Source organism: Arvicanthis niloticus, chromosome 6, assembly GCF_011762505.2.
Source record: "Arvicanthis niloticus isolate mArvNil1 chromosome 6, mArvNil1.pat.X, whole genome shotgun sequence".
In the NCBI taxonomy this organism is placed as follows: domain Eukaryota; kingdom Metazoa; phylum Chordata; class Mammalia; order Rodentia; family Muridae; genus Arvicanthis; species Arvicanthis niloticus.
In genome coordinates this window covers 71,388,113-71,408,324 of record NC_047663.1, presented here as the reverse complement: position 1 = coordinate 71,408,324, position 20,212 = coordinate 71,388,113, and the positions used below count along the sequence as shown (strand labels likewise).

The window sequence follows — 20,212 nt, the reverse complement described above, 5'->3', positions numbered from 1 at the left end:
GGTTTCCAGCACACATATTGGTGCTGACTCACAACTTCCTGTAACTCTAGCTCCAAGAGATCCAATGGTTTCTACTGGCCTCCATGGGCACTTGCCCACATGGCATAATACTCATACAGACAAATGAAAATAATGTTTAAAGAAGTAGAAAAGATGCCAATCTGGAAAGGCTACATGCTCTATGAGTCTAAATCTACCTCATTTTGTATGAGCTATGAAGTCAGTAAAAAGATCACTGGTTTCCATAGTGGCGTGGGAGAGAGATGAAGAGACATAGAACAAGTAATATTTTGAAAATGGTGAAATAGTCAAAAGCCTGCTAAAATCATAAATACATGCCATCCATCTCTCACATACAACTCTCTAATACATTCTAATATATAAATGAAAACCAACTATCCATGTAAGATAATCTGGACTCTTGTTTGTTAACTACACTCAGCTATTTCTAAATAAAACATAGAAAACACCCTAACAATAAACTCCAAGCCATGAATTTGCTATGAATGGCTTTGGTTGATAGTCACACACATCAATCAATACTGACTTCTTACTTGTAGTACATACCAGGGAAATTTGAGGCATTAATAATAGGAACTGAGCTCTTCAGCGAGTCGCCAGCTTATAACGGAGACGTGCAGTAGAGGTTGAGCCCCTCTCGCACACAAGGTTCTCCTGTCCTGCTTTCAGTGCCTGCAGTGAAGATGTCCCACCCATCCCCAGCAGCCAAGCCCTCCAATCCCAAGAATCCACAAGTCTCCTTTGACGTGGACATCAGCGGGGAGCGAGCTGGATGAATTGTTTTAGAATTGTTTGCAGATATTGTTCCCAAAACTGCAGAAAACTTTCCTGTGTTGTGTACAGGAGAAAAAGGAACTGGAGCCACAGCTGGGAAACCTCTCCATTTTAAAGGATGCCCTTTCCACCGAATTATTAAGAAATTTATGATTCAGGGTGGAGACTTCTCAAATCAGAATGGGACAGGTGGAGAAAGTATTTATGGTGAAAAATTTGAAGATGAAAATTTTCATTATAAGCATGATTGGGAGGGTTTGCTGAGGATGGCCAATGCCGGCCCCAATACAAACAGTCCTCAGTTCTTTATCACAACAGTTCCAACTCCTCATTTGGATGGGAAACATGTGGTATTTGGTCAAGTAATAAAAGGACTTGGTGTGGCAAGGATGCTTGAAAATGTAGAAGTGAATGGTGAAAAACCTGCCAAACTCTGTGTCATTGCAGAATGTGGAGAATTGAAAGAAGGGGATGACGGGGGAATATTCCCCAAAGATGGCTCTGGTGATAGTCATCCAGATTTCCCCGAGGATGCAGATATAGATATAAAAGATGTAGATAAAATTTTATTAATATCTGAAGACTTAAAAAAAAACATTGGAAATACTTTTTTCAAGTCTCAGAACTGGGAGATGGCTATTTTAAAATATGGGAAGGTTTTAAGGTACTCGGAGAGTTCAAAGGCTGTTATTGAGAAAGCAGATACACCCAGACTGCAACCTGTAGCCTTAAGTTGTGTGCTGAATATTGGTGCTTGTAAACTGAAGATGTCAAATTGGCAGGGGGCAATTGACAGTTGCTTGGAGGCTCTTGAAATGAACCCTTCGAATACTAAAGCACTATACCAAGAAGCTCAAGGATGGCAAGGATTAAAAGAATATGGTCAAGCATTGGTTGATCTTAAGAAGGCACAGGAGATAGCCCCAGGAGATAAAGCTATCCAGGCAGAATTGCTTAAAGTCAAACAAATGATAAAGGCACACAAAGATAAAGAGAAGGCTGGGTATACAAAAATGTTTGCTTAATAAGAATTAAACTCTCCTTAACTATTAAACATTGATTACAAAAGACAATGTATATAACTGTCTACACGATCCCTGATGTGTTTCCCTTGACTTGGTCATCGTTTACATAGCAGTGCTGACACAGACTTCTTCTTAATAAAGTGATGCGAAATACAGTGAAAATAATAATAGGAACTGAACAGGATTATATCTCACAGGGAAAGTTCTAGGTCAACTGCTGGGAGCTAGCATGTGCAAAGCCCTGGGTTCAGGTCTCAGCACCACTAATGATGATTATGATGATAAGAGGAAAGACAAGGAGGAGAAAGAAAAAGATGAGAAAGAGGAGAAAGAGAAGGAGAAAGAGCAGGAGGAAGAGAAGAGGAATGAGAAGAAAAAGAAGGAGGAAGAGAAGGAACTTTAAGAGAGGGAGGGTAAATGAACTGTTTTCCCATTATCTATACTAATAACAAAATAATAATAATAATAACAATAATAATAATATAACAAAGTGTATTATTTTGTAGAAGTACCCCAACGTAGAACACAAGATGGGCAAACAAAGTCTAGGCAGAGCATGACAGGAAAAGAATATTGTATAAAAGCAGTAACCGCAATGTGGTATTGTTTGCTTGCTAGCTTATCACTGTTACATTAAACAAATGGTCACTGTCTGTGGTTAGACTTAAAGGCTTAATATTAGAGGATCCAGTTGGGTGAAGGAGATGAATAGAGTTGGCCAGACAGGTGTAGGCTGGAATCCTGACTCTGTCACTCAATAGGTATGTGGTCCTAACAAAGCCCCTGCTCCACTTAAGGAGGGTGGGTGCTGAAGTAAACTTTAATTTCCACCACAGTAAAAGTAGAAGCTTCAAGTTTCAAGGGGAGAGTGAAGATTAAACCTAAGGACCTTGGGGGAACCTCCATTAGAATCAGGGAAGTGAAAATACAGTTACTTCAAATGGCATCAGGCTATCTAGCTGGCAAAAGCCAAAGTCATATTTATATGCTCAGTACTGGAAGACAAAGACTCATCCTCAAGTATTGGCTGCAACAAAAGGTAGATACTTTGGACAGCTAGAGTTTTCTGGAAGGCATTAAGATGAACCAGGTCTTCTTAGAAATGTGGCCTCCAGAAGTTAGAAGCCATATTTTAAGTGTTCCTAGGCCAAGGTTAAGACTCAGTGTGAATCACAGAGAGTGGTCACAGCTGGGTGTGGTGTCCCATACCTTTAATTGTAACACTTGGAAAACAGAGGCTGTTGGATCCTTGTGAGTTGGAGGCCAGCCTGGTCTATATAGTGAGTTCCAGGACAGCCAGGGATAAGTAGAGAGACCCTGCCTCAAAAGGAGAGGGGTGGGTGGAGATTACGCAGAATGAATCTTTGTGACCAAACAAGTCAATTAACCCTGTTTTTTCATAAATAAAAATGTGTGAGCACCCATACTTTGTAAAAAAAAAAAAAAAAAGTGTGAAAATATTTCTTTACCTTATCACCTTTCCTGCTCAGGGGAATCCCTGTGCAAGGAGCCTAAAAGGCTCAGCCATCTATTCCTTCGAGGAGAAGACTGAGGCTCGGTGGAAAATTAGAGGTGGAAGGAGCCTGGGGACAGTGGGAAGGTAGAAGAAAATGGCAGAAGAGGATGCAGGCAGGCCTGGATAGCTACTGGCTGGGATGCTTCAGGCATCCCCAAATGACAAATCTAGAGCTCAGTCAGCCCGGAGCTAAAAGTGCAGGGGGCACCACAACAGAGATCTCTCCATGTTGGTACCCAACTCCAGGAACTTCCTTCCCAGCTTGGAGCAGAGAAACAGGAGCAACCAGGGAACATCTGAGTGAAGGAGAGAGCTGGGGATGGCTGACCAGCTGCCTGTTGCCCCCCTTTGGATTTAGCTCAGTGGTATAGTGCATGCCTAGCAAGCACAAGGCCCTGGGTTTAGTCCTCAGCTCTGAAAAAAATAAAGAGAGAGAGAGAGAACCCAAGGGGAAAAGACTGACCTCTGTCCCTTCCTACCTGTCGCAGACCATATCCACTAAAGGCACTTGGGAGCCCAGGCTGCACTTCTGGAGTCCCTTTACTCTTCACAGGTGAAGCCAAGGATCCTGCCCAGAGGATCATCTAAAACACCTAGATATGCTGATCCCACCCGCCTCAGTAGGAAGGCACCTAGCAACCCCCTAAACAGGCTACTTGTGGCCATCTGGGTTCTGCCCAGAATTTAAAACCAAGATGCAGGCAAGAAAAGTGGCTGCTAACCCTGAGATCCCACCTCTAGAATATACCTTAGTGAATCTGTAAAAACCTTTGAGGAATGCAGCAGTCTGACTCAAGAAATTGGACAAGCAGCCTGGAGAGGTGCAACCATAGGATGGTGACCACAGAGCTACACTCTTTGTGGTCATAGTTCAGTAGCTTCGACAATGATTGTGACAGTAGATGTGGGAAGGGGTAGATACGTGTTGTTACGGCAGAGGGGGAACTGGGGAGATACTGTTTTTTGGTTGGTTGGTTGGTTGGTTGAATTGGGTTGGTTTTTCCAGACAGAGTTTCTCTGTGTAGCCCTGGCTGTCCTGGGACCTGCTCAGTAGACCAGGTTATCCTGAAACTGGTCTGCCAGCCTGTACCTCTCTACCAGCTGGGATGAAAGGCACATGCCACCAACACCTGTTTGTTTTCGTTTGTTTTGGTTTTGCGTTTCCCTTTTAATTGGAACCGGAAGTGGTAGTACAGGCCTTCAATCCCAACACTCTGGAGGCTAAACAGGCAGATATCTGTGAGATCAAGACCAGCCTTGTCAGCCCTGGTGGGGCATACCTTTAATCCAAGTGTATATCAACCACTTTAGGACAGGCCTCATGGTCACCAGCAGTCAACCAACAGATGATGTGTGTGCTTCTATTTGTTACAATTTGGTGTTTGGAGTTTGTTTTGTTTTTTTTTCTTTTGGGCCATGGTTTTCTTGTTTTTGAGGGTGTTGTGGTTTTGGTATTTTGAGAAAGAACTTAAATTTGGATGGCTAGGGGTGAGGAAGAGCATCGAGAAGGACTTGGGGGAGGGGAAAATATCAAATATATTTAAATTTGAAAATTTTTTTTGTAATAAGAACTATAATAAAAGACCAGCCTGATCTACATAGCAAGTTCCAGGCTAGCCTGAGCTGTACAGTGAGACTCCTCCAGTTGTGGGGCAAGCTCTCCCATCCATGTGTTCACTATTGCTACAGTTTGGCTGAGTGTGTCCCCCAAGTTTACATTTGTCTGAAGTTAGTTGCACAGTGTGCTAATACTGAGGTGGTAAGGCCTTCACTTATGTGGTAGGAGAAGTTAAATCACAGCAGTGTGCTTCTGGGTGAATGAGGTTGTTTCTCTCTAGGGCTGCTATAAAAGAGCCACAATGGCCTCTTCCTCTCTCCTTCAGTCACTAGTTAAGAAAATGCCTCACAGATGGATCTCTTATGAAGGCATTTTCTCAACTGAAGCTTCCTTCTTTCTCATGACTCTAGTTCGTGTGTCAAGTCAGCACATAGTTTATTTCATCGAGTGAATGCAAGGTTACCAACAAGCGGCGCTTCAGTGCCCAAACATCTACAAATCAAGGTTCAGAATAGCTATGCTTCTGCTGAGGGTGCTCTCTCCAGCTTCTAGAAACTTTGTTAGTTGGTTCCTGGCTCTCTGCAACTTCACAGCCGTTACATATTACTTCCATCATTACGAGTCTCTAACTTTGGCCTTGACATTGCTGCTTCTCTCTTTCATTAAGTGGGATCTTTGTCACCTCATTGGCCCCATCTAAACAACCTGGGACTATGTGTTATTAACAATTACAGTTATTTCCCCATCTCCCCAGTTTTGTAACATTACCAATATGAGCCATGATCTTATTTGTGTGGGATGTGAGAGTTGTCTGGATCAAAATGGAGTTGTTTGGGTTATACTCAAAGAAATAAATTTAGGTTATCAAGGAAGAGATCTCATGTATATGAGCCTAAGAAAACAGGACAATATAAAAGCCTGCCTGACCATAACCTTGTGTGGAGCCAAGTAACCTTACACAGAAAATTATTCTATGAGGATATATGGTCTGCATCAAACCTTGTCTGTCTAGTTTAGCCTTGGGCCAGTGGAAGCCACTGTTGTTATTGATACTTGTAGTCAAAATGTATTGTTTTAAAATAAATTATAGGCCAGGGTGGTGGTGCAAACCTTTAATCTCAGCACTCAGGAGGCAGAGTCAGGCTGATCTCTTGAGTTCAAGGCCAGCCTGGTCTACAGAGTGAGTTCCAGGACAACCAGGACCACACAGAGAAACCCTGTCTTAAAAAAATAAAAACAAACAAAAAAATAAAATAAATTATACAATCCCCTTTGTCTCCACCTCCTTGAATATATGCAAAGATTACATGATACACACATTCCTACTGCAGTGTCCATTCCTGGGTAAATTTATTAATCTTTGGGAAGCCTGTTATTTAAGTTGATATCTGGGGGCGGGGGTGAGAATAATTCTAAACTGAGACATAAAATCTCAACTTATCAACCATATAAAAATCACAGAATACCTGGTGGTGGTGGTGCCTGCCTAGCACTCTGGAGACAGAGGTAGGTGAATCTCTTGAGTTTGAGGCCAGCATAGTCTACAGAGGGAGTTACAGGACTGCCCGGGCTACACAGAGAAACCCTGTTTCAAACAAACAAACAAACAAATCAAAGACATGTAAAAGGCAAAAGATAAAAAAAAATGGAAAGATGCACTAGGTAATAATGGATTTGTAATTCATCTTGAATTGCCAACCTGAATACCTAGGAATCAGAGATGAGAGATCATGATGCCACTCAAAGGAGAGTCAGCTTTCTCTGAACACAGAGATGGTGGCTTTTGTAGCTAGAAACAGAGCGTACAGTGCTTAGTTTTAATTGTCAACTTGACAGAGCCCAGTATCATCTGGGAAGGGGCTCTCAGTTTGTCTGGACCTGGTTGACTCTAGGCATGTCTTGATTGCTTTAAGACGGGAAGACTTGTCCACTACAGGTTCCACCACTTCCTGGGTTTGGGGCTTGTGCTTTTTAAGGGGAGACATGGAGTTGAACACAAGCAAGCATGTATGCACTTATTATCTCTGTTCTTGACTGGAAAAGTGACCAGCTGCTTCAAGTTCCTACCTTGACTTTCCTGCAGTGGTGGACTATAACCTAAACTTGTATCCCGAATAAACCCTGTCTTCCTTAGCTTGCTTTTTGTCAGAGTATTTTATCATAGCAGGAGAAGTATACATAATACAAGGTAGTTCCAAGAAGACTGAGTAACCTTTACCAAGGCTCTGAATAGAAATGGGTACCACTGCAGTGTCCCAAGGACTGAAGGAACAAAGAATGTCCTGAGTCAGAACCCTCAGCAACAAATGGCCATCCTCAGTATGGGAAGACTTCCTAGGCTTCAGGGAGGCAGGGTGTCACAGCTGTGACCAACAAAAGGGACATAATATTACATGTATCACACACACTAGTATAAATCAGAAACTGCAACAAGCATACTGGGTAGCAATCTTATTTAAGTATCAAAATGGCTCTAACATAGACTGTGGTATTACACTACATTTATAGAATACAAAAACTGGATGCTCGGAATTGAAGATTAGCATTAAGCGCTCAGTGACATGTGGCTCTCCGCAGGTCATTTAATTATGCCCGGCCTTGACACCATCACCTGTAAAAGACACAAGTAAGAGTAAGTGTGTGAAGAGAAATAAAGGGGAGTTAATAACTACAAAGTGTTTGATAGCATAGAGGCCATGTGAAGATTAGACTAGCAGTTCTCAACCTGTGGGTCATGACCCCTCTGGGGAGCAAACAACCCTTTCACAGGGGTCACCTAAGACCATTGGAAATATCAGATATTTACATCACAATTCATGACAGTAGCAAAACTACAGTTATGAAGTAACAATGAAAATAATTTTATGGCTGGAGTCACCACCAAGTGAAGAACTATATTAAAAGGTATGGCATTGGGAAGGTTGAGAACCACTGATCTGGACCATCTTGGTTTGTGTGTTTCATGAGGACAGACAACTCATTTTTTTTACATCAAGCAGTGTGTGTGTGTCTGTGTCTGTGTCTGTGTGTGTGTTTGTGTGTATGTGTCTCTGTGTCTCTGTGTATGTCTGTGTGTGTGTTTGTGTATGTGTCTCTGTGTGTGTCTGTGTGTGTCTCTGTGTGTGTCTGTGTGTGTTTGTGTGTATGTGTCTGTGTGTGTGTCTGTGTGTTTGTGTGTGTGTCTGTATGTCTCTGTGTGCGTGTCTGTGTGTGTGTCTCTGTGTATGTCTCTGTGTGTGTTTGTGTGTATGTATTTCTGTGTGTGTCTGTGTGTCTCTGTGTGTGTCTGTGTGTGTTTGTGTGTATGTGTCTCTGTGTGTGTCTGTGGGTCTCTGTGTGTGTCTGTGTGTGTGTCTCTGTGTATGTCTCTGTGTGTGTTTGTGTGTATGTATTTCTGTGTGTGTCTGTGTGTCTCTGTGTATGTGTCTCTGTGTGTGTCTCTGTGTGTGTCTCTGTGTGTTTGTGTGTATGTGTCTCTGTGTGTCTGTGTGTCTGTGTGTCTCTCTGTGTGTGTGTGTGCAAATAAGCAAGGGATGATGGGGCAGAAGTTGTGTCTCCATCAGCAGTAGCTGCTCTGACTGACACCTAGAGAGAAATCAACCTGAAGTGCCTCTTTTCCAGGATCCACAGGGTTAGACCAACATTCACCAATCACTCAGTTTTGCCTTGCAGTGTGAAGTGGGTGAGATTAGAATAGTATCTCTCTGGGTAGAGTTAGTAAGCTTAGTGGGTCTACCACAGTTTCCATAGGCCAGATGAGTTTCTTCAGCTGACTGAAGAACAAAGCTAGAGTAGACTATTAGCAAAAAGCCAAGCAGGCAGGTACTTGGGGGACAGAAATCTGTTTCTTTATATTCGGACAAAGCAAAGTGGGATTTAGGGCGAACCAAGAAAAATGGTACCCAGACGCAGCCATTGGAGCATATTATGAGAACCAGGCTTAGGGCTCTGAATCCTCCTAGTGCTCTCTCTCCTCTGAATGAGTGACAGGACAGAAGGGAAAGATGCTGGAGACGGTTCCTGCAGCAGACACAGCAGAAGACAGGAAAGCTGTGTGGTATTGCTGTCTACACAGCCTTCCACTTACCCTTCAAGGTCTTGTCGATCCACTGCACTCCAGAGTTTTTCTCTAGGTCAAGGTCATCTACAGTGATATCAAAATATAGTTCTGAGAATTGGGGCAGAATCAGTGGAACACCTCGACGGTGAGGCAGCAACAGAGGGATCTTGCGTCTCACTGGCCTTGGAATATCAGGTGTGGGGAGGCCATTCCATGGTTCTTCTTGCTGAACTTGAGGAGCATCTGTGACAGTTGCCTGCTCTGCTTCCCTGTGTTTGTTTTTCCTTTTCTTCCGACTACCTGAAGAGCTACGTTCATGGCTTTTTTCCCTGCATTTCTTGGTAGACACCTGCAACTGGGATAAATCCGAACCTGGGAGTGGCACAGCATGCGCAGGAGCATCTTTGGCAGCATCTCGGGTGGCACGTGCCGAAGCGCCCCTGGAAGCACCTCGGGTGGCACGTGCCGCAGCGCCCCTGGAAGCACCTCGGGTGGCCCGTGCAGCAGCGCCCCTTGAAGCATCTCGGGTAGCATGTGCGTCGGTACCTGCAGCAGCCCCTGAACCATCACCTGGGTCAGCCCATACAGCAGCCCCTGAGGTAACATTTGCAATAGCACCTGGAGCAGCACCTGGGGCAGAACATGCAGCATCACCAAAAGCAGCACCTAGAATAATGCCTGCCTTAGCATCAGGAACCGCTCCTTGGGAATCACGAGCAGCATCACCTGAGGCATCACTTGCAGCATCATCAGAAGTAGCTTCTGGGGCAGCATCTGTGGTGGCAGGTGCAGCACCCCCTGTGGCAGCCCCTGAAGCATCATCTGTGGACGCAAGTGCGGCAGCCCCAGAAGCAGTGCCTGGAGCAGCACCTGGGACAGCACCTCGGGTACCGGGTGCAGCGGTGTCCTTGGAAGCACCTTGGGCTCCTGAAGGAGCACCTGGCGCAGCCCTTTGGGTAGCACGCACACAAATTCTCTCTGGTGGCCACTGAGCTAGAGAGGAACTGTAGGAGCTGGCAATGGCATTCCGTTTGCATGAGCTCTTGAAGGCGATCTGGTATTCCGTAATACAGCTCTTTGCTGAGTTCTTGGAACAGATACCTCTACCCAGAGGACCTGGCTTGGGTATAAAAGAAGAGAGCACACCGTTGACAAACAGACGTGTAAAAGCTGACGAGGCACACACACTGCGACCAGAGTCCTTTCCCTGATCACAAGGCCTCTCAGTGACTGGGGAGCCTTCCTCCTGATGGACAAATCCTTCTCCACCTTCTCCCAAGGAAGTGAGATCTTTCTGTTTCTTGATTTGAACTTGAGTGCTCTCCTGGAGAGCACTAATCTGTGTCTCCTTCCTAGATTGAGTCAAGAGGTGGCTAGTAAGAAAAGACCATATAATCAGGATCGGCTGCCCCAGAACAAAACGGAGTGTGTCTCTGCCCTTAGTAGAGAACACATTCAGGATCACCGAGCTTCGGGACATCCTGGAACTAGAAAGTGCCGGCACTGACTTGTGCTGGCTACCTAAGAATATAGGGGGAAACTCTACTGGGTATTGCTGCGTGTGGACGACCACAACGCGCTCAGGGTGCTGCTGAGGATGAGCTAAAGCTGCACCATCGTCAAAAGGCAGACTATCAATCATGTCCAGACACCCGTCCATAGAGTTAACCCGGAGAGACTGGGAAAGACGGAGCGGTGGTGAAGGCCTCTGTTGCAGGTCCCTCGTGGACACAGTCAGGGGCGGAGGGTGAAGGAGAGGGCGAGCCCGGCCCAGGTAACCACCCATCCAGACAGCTCTGCACAATTGGCGCCTTCAAATGAAGTCAACGGTTCAGAGTTGCTTCTCTAGCATCAAGGGACCCCACAGCAAGGCACGCACTGTGGGGTGTATCGCCTATGACGCGGCAGTAGAACGCGTGAGCGAAGAATGGACACCAGAGCAACAGCCATGAGAGGGGAGGGCACGCACCAGGACCTTCTGCTGCTGACACTAGGATGAACCGCTCTCTTGTCTAGAGGCCAGTAAACAACCCCGCCCCCACTGTTGAAACTGGGCGACACTGAGGTCCCCTAACTAGAGAACTATGGGGCTAAGGGACCCCGAGCTCAGCAACGTTGCCTGGAGTCCGCAGCATACTTTCTCTGAAATAGTGGAACAACTTCTCAGAAGCAAAGCACACCTGTGCCATCCAGACCTGGAGAGAGTTAGCAAGGCTGGAGCGAGCTCCAGGTAGCTAATAGAAGTGGGCAGATACAGGAGTCTAGGTGGGCGCTGCCACAGCCTCCCATCAATCAACAGCCAGAAAAGATTGTACTTCATGAAATGTTCAAAGAGAGTTCCATCATTTAAAGTTCAAGGTTAAACAACTTCTACATCAAAATCTGGTTGTTCCAAAGAACAAACGCGGTCTAGACCTAGGCCTGCCGCCCCACCCCTGTGTAGCACATGTGCAGCTTGGTCTTCATGTGGGTCCAGAAGAATCAGAGCAGGGACTATCCCAAAAGGTGTTGCCTGTTCGTGGGATATGAGCTTCTAGCTGTGCTGCCTTGTCTGGCCTTAGAGGAAGTCACAGAAACTTGATGTGCCAGCGTAGGGAAATACCCAGGGAGGCCCCACCCACTCAGAGATGAAGGGGGTTTTGGGGGAACAATTGTGGGAGGGGTGATTGGAAGGGGGGCAGTGAGCAGGATGTAAAGTGAATAAGTAAATAAAATAAAATTTTTTAATTAAAAAAAATCTGGTTATTGATAGATACCATAGCTTAGATAAATATAAAAATAAGCATTGTGCTAGATCAATGAACCACATCCACAAAGTTATGTGGATGTGACTCCATATATATGACATTTTTTTTTTTTTGGAGAGATGAGTTCTCGGGGATGGAGAATAAATCAGTGGTTCCCAGGAGGTAGAGCTGGAGGGAGAATTGAATACAAAATATAGCATGGAGGAAACGGGGGTAGAGGTCATCAGAGATGCTGAGATCACAGCATATGCTGAGATGATGATAGCAGCTGGTGCCACAATCTACACATTTGACAATATTTATGATACATCACACAGACCTTTACTATAGATTACTTTAAAAATAAGTATTTAACACTTTCTTAACCTTTATTAACCATGACTTGATAACCAGCACTTAGAACCAGTATTTTTCTTTTGAAAAATGAGACAGACACTCTCTTTTATGTAGCTCTGTCTGTCCTGAAACTCACTATATATAGACCAGTCTGGCCTCCCATTCCCAAGGGATTCACCTGCCTCTACCGCCCCAGTCCTGAAATTAAAGTTGTGCACCACCATACATGACTAAATAAAAATACTTTTTTGTTTGTTTGTTTCTCAAGACAGGGTTTCTCTGTGAAGCCCTGACTGTCCTGGAACTCACTCTGTAGAACAGGCTGGCCAAATGCAGAGATCTGCCTGCCTCTGCCTCCCAAGTGTTAAAATCACAAGCATGTGCCTCCACTGCCTGGCTATAAATACTTTTTAAAGGCATTGGTCTTCATTTTGGTAGCCAAGGCAAGATGAATGAAAGCCTAGAATCTACCTTTATTTTGCATGTCTCCTTTATTTTGGCTCACTCACCTGCTAACTCTGCACATAAGCATGTTCATAACTCCAGAAATGTCTGTCTAAAAAGCCAAGGTCTAAAATGTCTGACCAATCTCATCTCTCTTCATGGCTGGAGGCAAAAAAGATAAGAACTAAATTATTTCCCTACCCAAAAAAGATAAGAACTAGATTATCTTCCTACCCAAAAAAGGTAACTAAATTATCTTCCTACCTGCTTTTACAATGTCCTGCTCCAGACACCCAAAAGCCATTGTTCTAAAGCTTCAGACCCCTTGAATTCCAGGAATAGTGCATGTGTGCACAGACACACACACACACACACACACACACACACACATACACACACACCTTACCCTGTTTTGTACACTTGATTCTTAAAGATGCTATTTAATCTATATGGCTCATACAGATGATACTGAAAAGTAAGACACATTATGATATAACAGATGACAGACCATCATCCCATCATGAGAATGCCATCAGACAGAAGCAGTCATCTCATAACAAGATGGTTCTTCTGGTTTCTTCTGAACGCCTTGCAGAACCAGACCTGAGATCATAAAAAGCCATACAGCACTCTGACCAGGACCTCATACCTCACTCACTGCTTCAACTCTTCCTCTGTTTAAATCTGAAGTTTCTGTCAGTGTCCAGATTCTATTCTTCTTCCTAGTGTGCCACATATATTAAATCTTCCTCTGCTTTTCATTGTCTCTTGACTCTCTAACATATTCGAATGGACTGCCCTGGGCTGGAGAGATGGTTCAGTGGTTAAGAGCACTGACTGTTCCTCCAGAGGTCCTGAGTTCAATTCCCAGCAACCACATAGTGGCTCACAACTATCTGTAAAGGGATCAGATGCCCTCTTCTGGTGTGTCTGAGAAGAGCGACAGTGTACTCACATAAAATCAATCCATCAATCAATAAAAAATAAATAAATAGTAAATAAATGGACTGCCCAGCCTAATCCCTTGGGACTCCCTGAGTCAGAATATTAGCTCTAAAACCTCACTAACAGCTTTATAATTTCTTCATCATAATGAGCAAAACTGATATAGTACAGCCTGTGGTCCAGCTAAGTCCAACGATGGCTGTCTGGAAATGGAGTTGTTTGGACCATGAAGCAGGATGTCTTCAGTATACATTGAATCCCAGAGAAGTTGTCTCTAGTGCCCACGAGGGAAGGCTCAGCAGCAAGATCTGTAAATGTGTGTGTGGGAATGAGGCGAGGTGGGCACAGTGTGAAAGCCTTTTTCTTCTGCTCGTTTTATAGAGGCCACCATGATAAGGTGTGGCCCAGATTAAAGGTCGGTCTTCCTACCTCAAATGATCCATTTGCCTGGATTAGGTTGATGTCCTGTCTCATTGACCTTAATCACAGGACTTTATAACACCAAGAGCCTCCCTAAAGGATCTCCTCCTGTATTCCAGACATAATCCTTACCTCCATTATGGAAAGGCAACCCTCTTTTCCTTGGGCAATTTGGATCAATCACTCCTTCTAACACTGTCATTCCCTTCTTAGCTGGGAGCCAGGGAGAAGAAATATTTACTGAATCTCCAGGAAGGAGTGCTTCCCTGTCTGGAACCAAAATCTCTAGGCCAGCAGAACATAGATAAGGTCACATGAACAGGAAGCAAAAATTTTTGTAGTGGAACCATTCATGCATATATATATATAATATATTATTATATATTATTATATATTATATATATAAATAAATATATACATACTATCTTATTTAAAATTTTTAATTTAAATATATTAAATATATATATAATATATTAAATATATTTTATCATATTCTTCCTCTCCCCCAAATTTACCCAGATCCTCTCCTCCTCCTTACCCTCCCAATTTTAAGTACTTCTCAAAAAACAAACCAAAATCCAGTACAACAACAAAATACCCAAAACTTAGAAAAATACATCACCCCAAAAGAAAGAAAGAAAACTAACCAAATTAGAACACATGTGCACACACACACACACACACACACACACACACACACAAATTGCATAGTCTGTTGCATGTTAGTCAGCTATTCCTGAACATGAGGTCAGTCCTGGAGTGGTTGATATACCCATTGTCATTCCACTGGAGAAAACTGATTTTTCCATCTCCCAGAAGATATAAATGACAGTTCCATTGTTAACCTTTACCCTAGGTTTACATTCATTCATTCACCCATTCATTCATTCCATTTTAATAAAATAAGATAAAACAAAAACTATCACATCAAAGACAGGTCAACAGAAGAAAAAGAGCCCAAGAAAGGGCACAAGAGTCAGGGACCCACTTGTTCATGTGCTCAAGAATCACATAAAAACACTAAACTAGAAGCCATAATATATGGACCTGGTGCAGACCCATGAAGGCCCTGCGCATGCCACTTCAGTCTCTGTGAATTCATAAAAGCTGTGCTCATGTTGGTAGAGGGCCTTGTTTTCTTGGTGTTCCACATCCCCTCTGGCTCTTACGTTCTTTCTGCCTCCTTTTCTGTGGAGTTAGTTCCCTGAGCTCTGAGGAAGGCATTTGATAGATCCCATTTAGGGCTGAGTGTTTCAAGAACCTTCACTCTATGTGTAATGCCAGGCTGTAGGTCTTTATATTGCCTCTCATTTGCAGCAGGACGAAGCTTTTCTGATGATGGTTTAGCAAGGCACAGATCTATGAGTGTAGCAAAATGTCATTAGGAGTCATTTGATTACTACATTTTTTTTAAGATCAGTATTATTTGCTCTAGGTCCCCAGGTTATCTAGTCTTACCCAAGTAGTGTTAGTAATGGGTTCCATCTTGAGAAGTGGACCTTAAGTCTGATCAGGTATTGGTTGGTTACTCCTACAGGCTCTGTCCACCACTGCCCTAGCATACCCTTCAGGTGGTACACCATGACAGACAAAGGAGAACCATTCCCTTTTAATGTGATGGTTTGAGTGAGAATTCTCCCCAACAGGCTTGTATGTTTGAATGCTTAGTCACCAGTTTGGGCGGAATTGGAAGGTGTGTGTGTGGAGTGTGTGTGGTCTTGTTGGAAGAGGTGTGTCACTAGGGGTGGGCTTTGAGGTTTGTAAAAGCCCAGGTCAGGTTCTCTCTCTCTCTCTCTCTCTCTCTCTCTCTCTCTCTCTCTCTCTCTCTCTCTCTCTCTCTCTCTCTGTGTGTGTGTGTGTGTGTGTGTGTGTCTGTCTCTTTCTCTGTCTCTTTTTGTCTCTCTCTGTCTCTCCCCCCCTTCACCCCCCCCCCACAACTTTTAAGCTCTCGGCTACTTCTCCAACACTCCCCCAGCTGCCACACGTGATGATAATGAAACCGACCCACTGAAACTGTAAACCAAAGGCGTTTTTTCTAACTTTCTTTGGTCATGATGTCTCCTCACAGCAAGAGAACAGTAACTAATTCATTATCTAAGGTCTAGCTAACCCTAGATAGACTGGCTCTCCCAGAGCTAGCCAAAGCCTAGAGAATAAGCAATTCATTCAAGAGAAAGATGCCCATTGAACTCTATCTTTAGCACCAGGGGAGAAAATAGAAGAGTAAATATAAACCAGCGGATCCTGCAGTCACCTCCTTCATCTATCAGACTCTCCTCCCCTAGACCACTATTGCCCTTATTTAAGCACTCTAACACCAGCTATCAGACAAGTGGGGATAGACTAGTACCCAAGAGCTCACCTAAAATCATTCAAACTGGCCAATCCCAAGACTGTTTACTGTGTCTCATTCATACGTCTATATGGAGACAAAGACCATAATAACTGACAGCTTTTTAATACAAATGCTTTATTTAACAGGTGCAGGACATCCCATGAGCTAAGTGGTGACTATCCAGGACCCAGCAGCAAGGTGAGCGCAACCTCTTAGCTTCTCCTTCTGACTCCACTAGGGTGAGCACATCACCTTCTCGGACGGGGCCTTTGATGTTTCAGATGACAGAGCAGCTGGTGTCATCCATAAATTCCACCCTCACCTGTGTGCACTGACCCTGTGGACCTGTCCTGCTCAGCACTTTGGTTTCCCTAGCCAACTTGATGGGCTGCAAGTGACTCGTGTCCATGATGGCAGCAACCTGGCGGAGAGCTAACAGTTCTTACACACAGTATCCTTCTGACTAGCCCTGGAGATTTTCCTTGCATCCTCTCTGCACCTCCCCCCCCCCCACCAAGTTACATGTTCCCCTCCTTGGATCTGCAAGTGACAGTCTTTGACTTCCAGTGACAGCCACCGTGAATAATAAAACCCATATTTAAACTGGCACACAATTTATTTAGAATCATCAGAACACCTCAAGAGAGAATAAAGATACATGGTTTGCTGGAGCAAATGAAGGATTTGTTCCACAGCCGTATGCTCTTAAGGTGGCTCGGCATTGACACGAAGACAGGTGGCTAAACCTTGGACTAGACCAGAGAACCCAGACACAGGTTTAGCTCATAGACAAATCTAAAACACATTTTTGCAATGTTATTCATATATGATCCTTCTGGGTATATGGTCCATCACCCCCAGAGATGCTCTCAGCTGGGAACCACTGGTGGCATAAACACCTCCAAACCATAAACCCTGGAATCTTCCTGGAGTCCTGCGCTAAGGACAACTGTGCTGGTCTCTATGTACTTAAATTTCTTAATTCACAGTGTCATGGTTTGTATATGCTTGGCCCAGGGAGTGGCACTATTTGAAGATATGGCTCTGTTGGAGTAGGTGTGTCACTGTGGGTGTGGACTAAGACCCTCATCCTAACTGCCTGGAAGTCAGTCTTCCATTAGCAGTCTTCAGATGAAGATGTAGAACTCTCAGCTCCTCCTACACCCTGCCTACCTGGATGCTGCCATGTTCCCACCTTGTTGATAATGGACTGAACCTCTGAACCTGTAAGCCAGCCCCAATTAAATATTGTTCTTATAAGAGTTGCCTTGGTCATGGTGTCTGTTCACAGCAGTGAAACCCTAACTAAGACACACAGATTAAGATAGACATTCTGAGTACATGGTGGCGGTTTTGTGTATTATTTTGTCGCGGTGATAAAAAGCCATGACCAAATACAATTAGGGAAGAAAGACTTTATTTTGGCTCACAGCTCCATAGTCATGGGGTCAGCATGGCAGAAAGCAGCAGGAGCAGGAAGTTGAGAGATCTCATCTTCATCGCAAACAAGAAACAGAGTGAATTAGAAATAGGTTGACCCTATGCGCTCTCGAAACCTGCCTCCAGGGACTTACTTCCTCCAAAAAGGATCTACCTCCTAAAATGTCTTCCAAGCAGTGTCCACAACTGGGACCCAAGTGTTCAGATACACGAGCCTGTGAGTGACATATCACATATGACCAGTTGAGAACCTCCTGCTTGCTCATATCTATATCCTGGGTGCCTGCCACATACCATAATGAACGTGGTTGACAGCTGAGTGGAGAAACAAGTGCCTATGCTATAGATACACATTCAAGGCTGAGATGCTGTTATGTAACCGTCTGACAAGTATGAATACCTCAGTGGGCCTACTGGCATCCCAGCCCAGATGGAAGGAAGGAAGAGATTGGTCTTCAAATCTCACAGGTGTCTGAATAGCTTGTCTTGCCGATTCGTCAGCTCCACTGTACCCGTGCACCGTGGTCTCAACAGGACAAATGATGAATGCTAAATACTAGTACTAAAGCCTCACTAAGTGCAGTGTGGAAATATAACATGAATCATTCCAATTTCTTGGAAAAAAATAAATTGGAGGAGTAATTTTAAAGATGATCCATCTAAGGCACATGGTACCCCATGACAGAATGTGGCCACATGGTGGCACCATGTAAGCTGGCAACAGATTGTTGCCATCATTGCTTTAGTGTCTTATAAGCCAGACGGTTACATAACAGCATCTCAGCCTTGAATGTGAATATTCTCAGCCTGTGAATGCCCTGTTTTAAAGTTCTCATCACGGAGACAGTTCTTCACTAGGGTCCAGAGCTGAGAGATACAGGAAAGTTGATATGTGAGAGTCTATGAGGTAGAAGACACAAGTCGTAGATACACAAGACCAACAGCCATAAATATATGGGCACCAACACAGACACATAGCCAGGCATGACAGCATGTGTTTGTGATCCCAACACTTGGAAGGCTGAGGCAAAGGATTTCTGTGAGTTTGGGGGCCAAATTAGACTTCATAGTAGGTTTTATGCCAGCCTAGGTTACAGAGCAAGACCCTGTCTCAAAAAAAAGAAAAAAAATAGAGTACATACACACACATAATAAGACTTTCTTCCTACTTTATCTGCATACAGGTACACAGAGAGAGACAGAGACAGACAGACAGACAGACAGACAGACAGACAGACAGACAGGAGATAGAAGAGAATAGAGACTAGTCTGTTCTGACATATACGTACTCTTTAGAAATATATTACTTCAACTAAAATATAGCCTCTAAATTTTTGAGGCATCACTCTCAAAAATTTAGACCTATCTCTCCGAGCCCAGTGGAAGGAATCAAGTCCCATTTCCCAACCTCCTTTTAAATATTTAGAGATGGAGTGCTGCCTTCCTGTGGGACAACGTCAATGCCAGCCCAATCACAGGTGAAGGGACTCTAGCCAGGCCAAACATAGTAAACATGGCTCTGGCAGGCCTTTCTCTTCTCCCCCATTCCCTCTGCCTTGCTAAAAACTGTTAGATTACATTGCTAAAGCTAACCATCAAGGTCTAGTCCCTTATTTGGCCACTTTCTCCTGAGGCTGACTACAAGGTTCAGCTCTCAAAGAACTGAAGTCTAGCCATGAAAAGCCCCCTTTGGCTCACCTAATTAACATGCCCAATTAAAATTAAGCGCCTCCTCCTAACACAGGGTTTCTCCCTTTACCTCCACAAACCACCGTTTTCCTATAGGCCACATTGGTCTCCTCTCAATCCAGAAGCAGTCCTTTGTCCCCACAGGGACAAATAAATGCCCACTCCCTCTCCTTTGCCCCTTCTCCCGCATCCTCTACCTCCTGTCTTTGTCTCTTATTCCCTGATTTCTGTCCCTCTGGAGCAAATAAATCTCATTGTGCTGAGAACTTGGTCTTAGGGGTCCTGAGCCAAGTCTGAGGTTCCCTATGACAAATCTGCCTCCACACTGTGCATAGTGAATGATCATGAACAGGGAAGTGGCCTGGTCAGGGGATCGGGAGGCTGGATGCCCCGGGAGAAAGGCTTCTCCCTTCTTTGTGGAGAAAAGCTCCTACCTGCCTACCTATCTCCCTTTCTTCTTTCCTCTAGTTGTAGTTTGAGTTTATCTTTCAAATGTTCACATATTGAGGGGCTGGAGATGCATATCAGTTGGTAGAGCATGCATGAAGCCCTAGATATCATCCCCAGCACTACCTAAACCAGGTATGATCTTTCGCTCCTAAGGTCATCCTTGGCTAAATAGTGAGTTCAAGTCCATCCTGAACTACATGACAGACCCTGCCTCATATGTGTGTATATATGTATATGTGCATGTACTTATACATATATGTGTGTATGTGTATGTATATATACATATGTGTGTATATACTGTATATACAATGTAATCCCCAAATTAATGTGATAATTTAAAGTGTGGGAGGATCAGACAACATCTTCAAGGTGGAGCCTCCGCCCAGGTCTGTTGTCTCTAGAAGACAAAATGCACAAACCAGCACACTTACTCCTCTGTATCACAGGATAGT

At 44.2% G+C, this 20,212-nt stretch overlaps 1 protein-coding gene and 2 pseudogenes across 1 annotated transcript; 1 reads left to right on the top strand and 2 right to left on the bottom strand.

The window, feature by feature from the left end:
- The first annotated feature begins 704 nt into the window (after positions 1-704).
- On the top strand, positions 705-1,820 carry LOC117711435 (peptidyl-prolyl cis-trans isomerase D pseudogene; annotated as a pseudogene).
- Positions 1,821-8,961: 7,141 nt separating this feature from the next.
- On the bottom strand, positions 8,962-10,740 carry LOC117710331 (uncharacterized). The gene has a single exon (XM_034505064.1). The coding sequence runs from the start codon at positions 10,738-10,740 to the stop codon at positions 8,962-8,964; it is 1,779 nt and encodes a 592-aa protein (XP_034360955.1).
- A 5,580-nt stretch (positions 10,741-16,320) lies between these two features.
- LOC117710330 (small ribosomal subunit protein eS28 pseudogene) lies at positions 16,321-16,590 on the bottom strand (annotated as a pseudogene).
- Between the last annotated feature and the right edge of the window lie 3,622 nt (positions 16,591-20,212).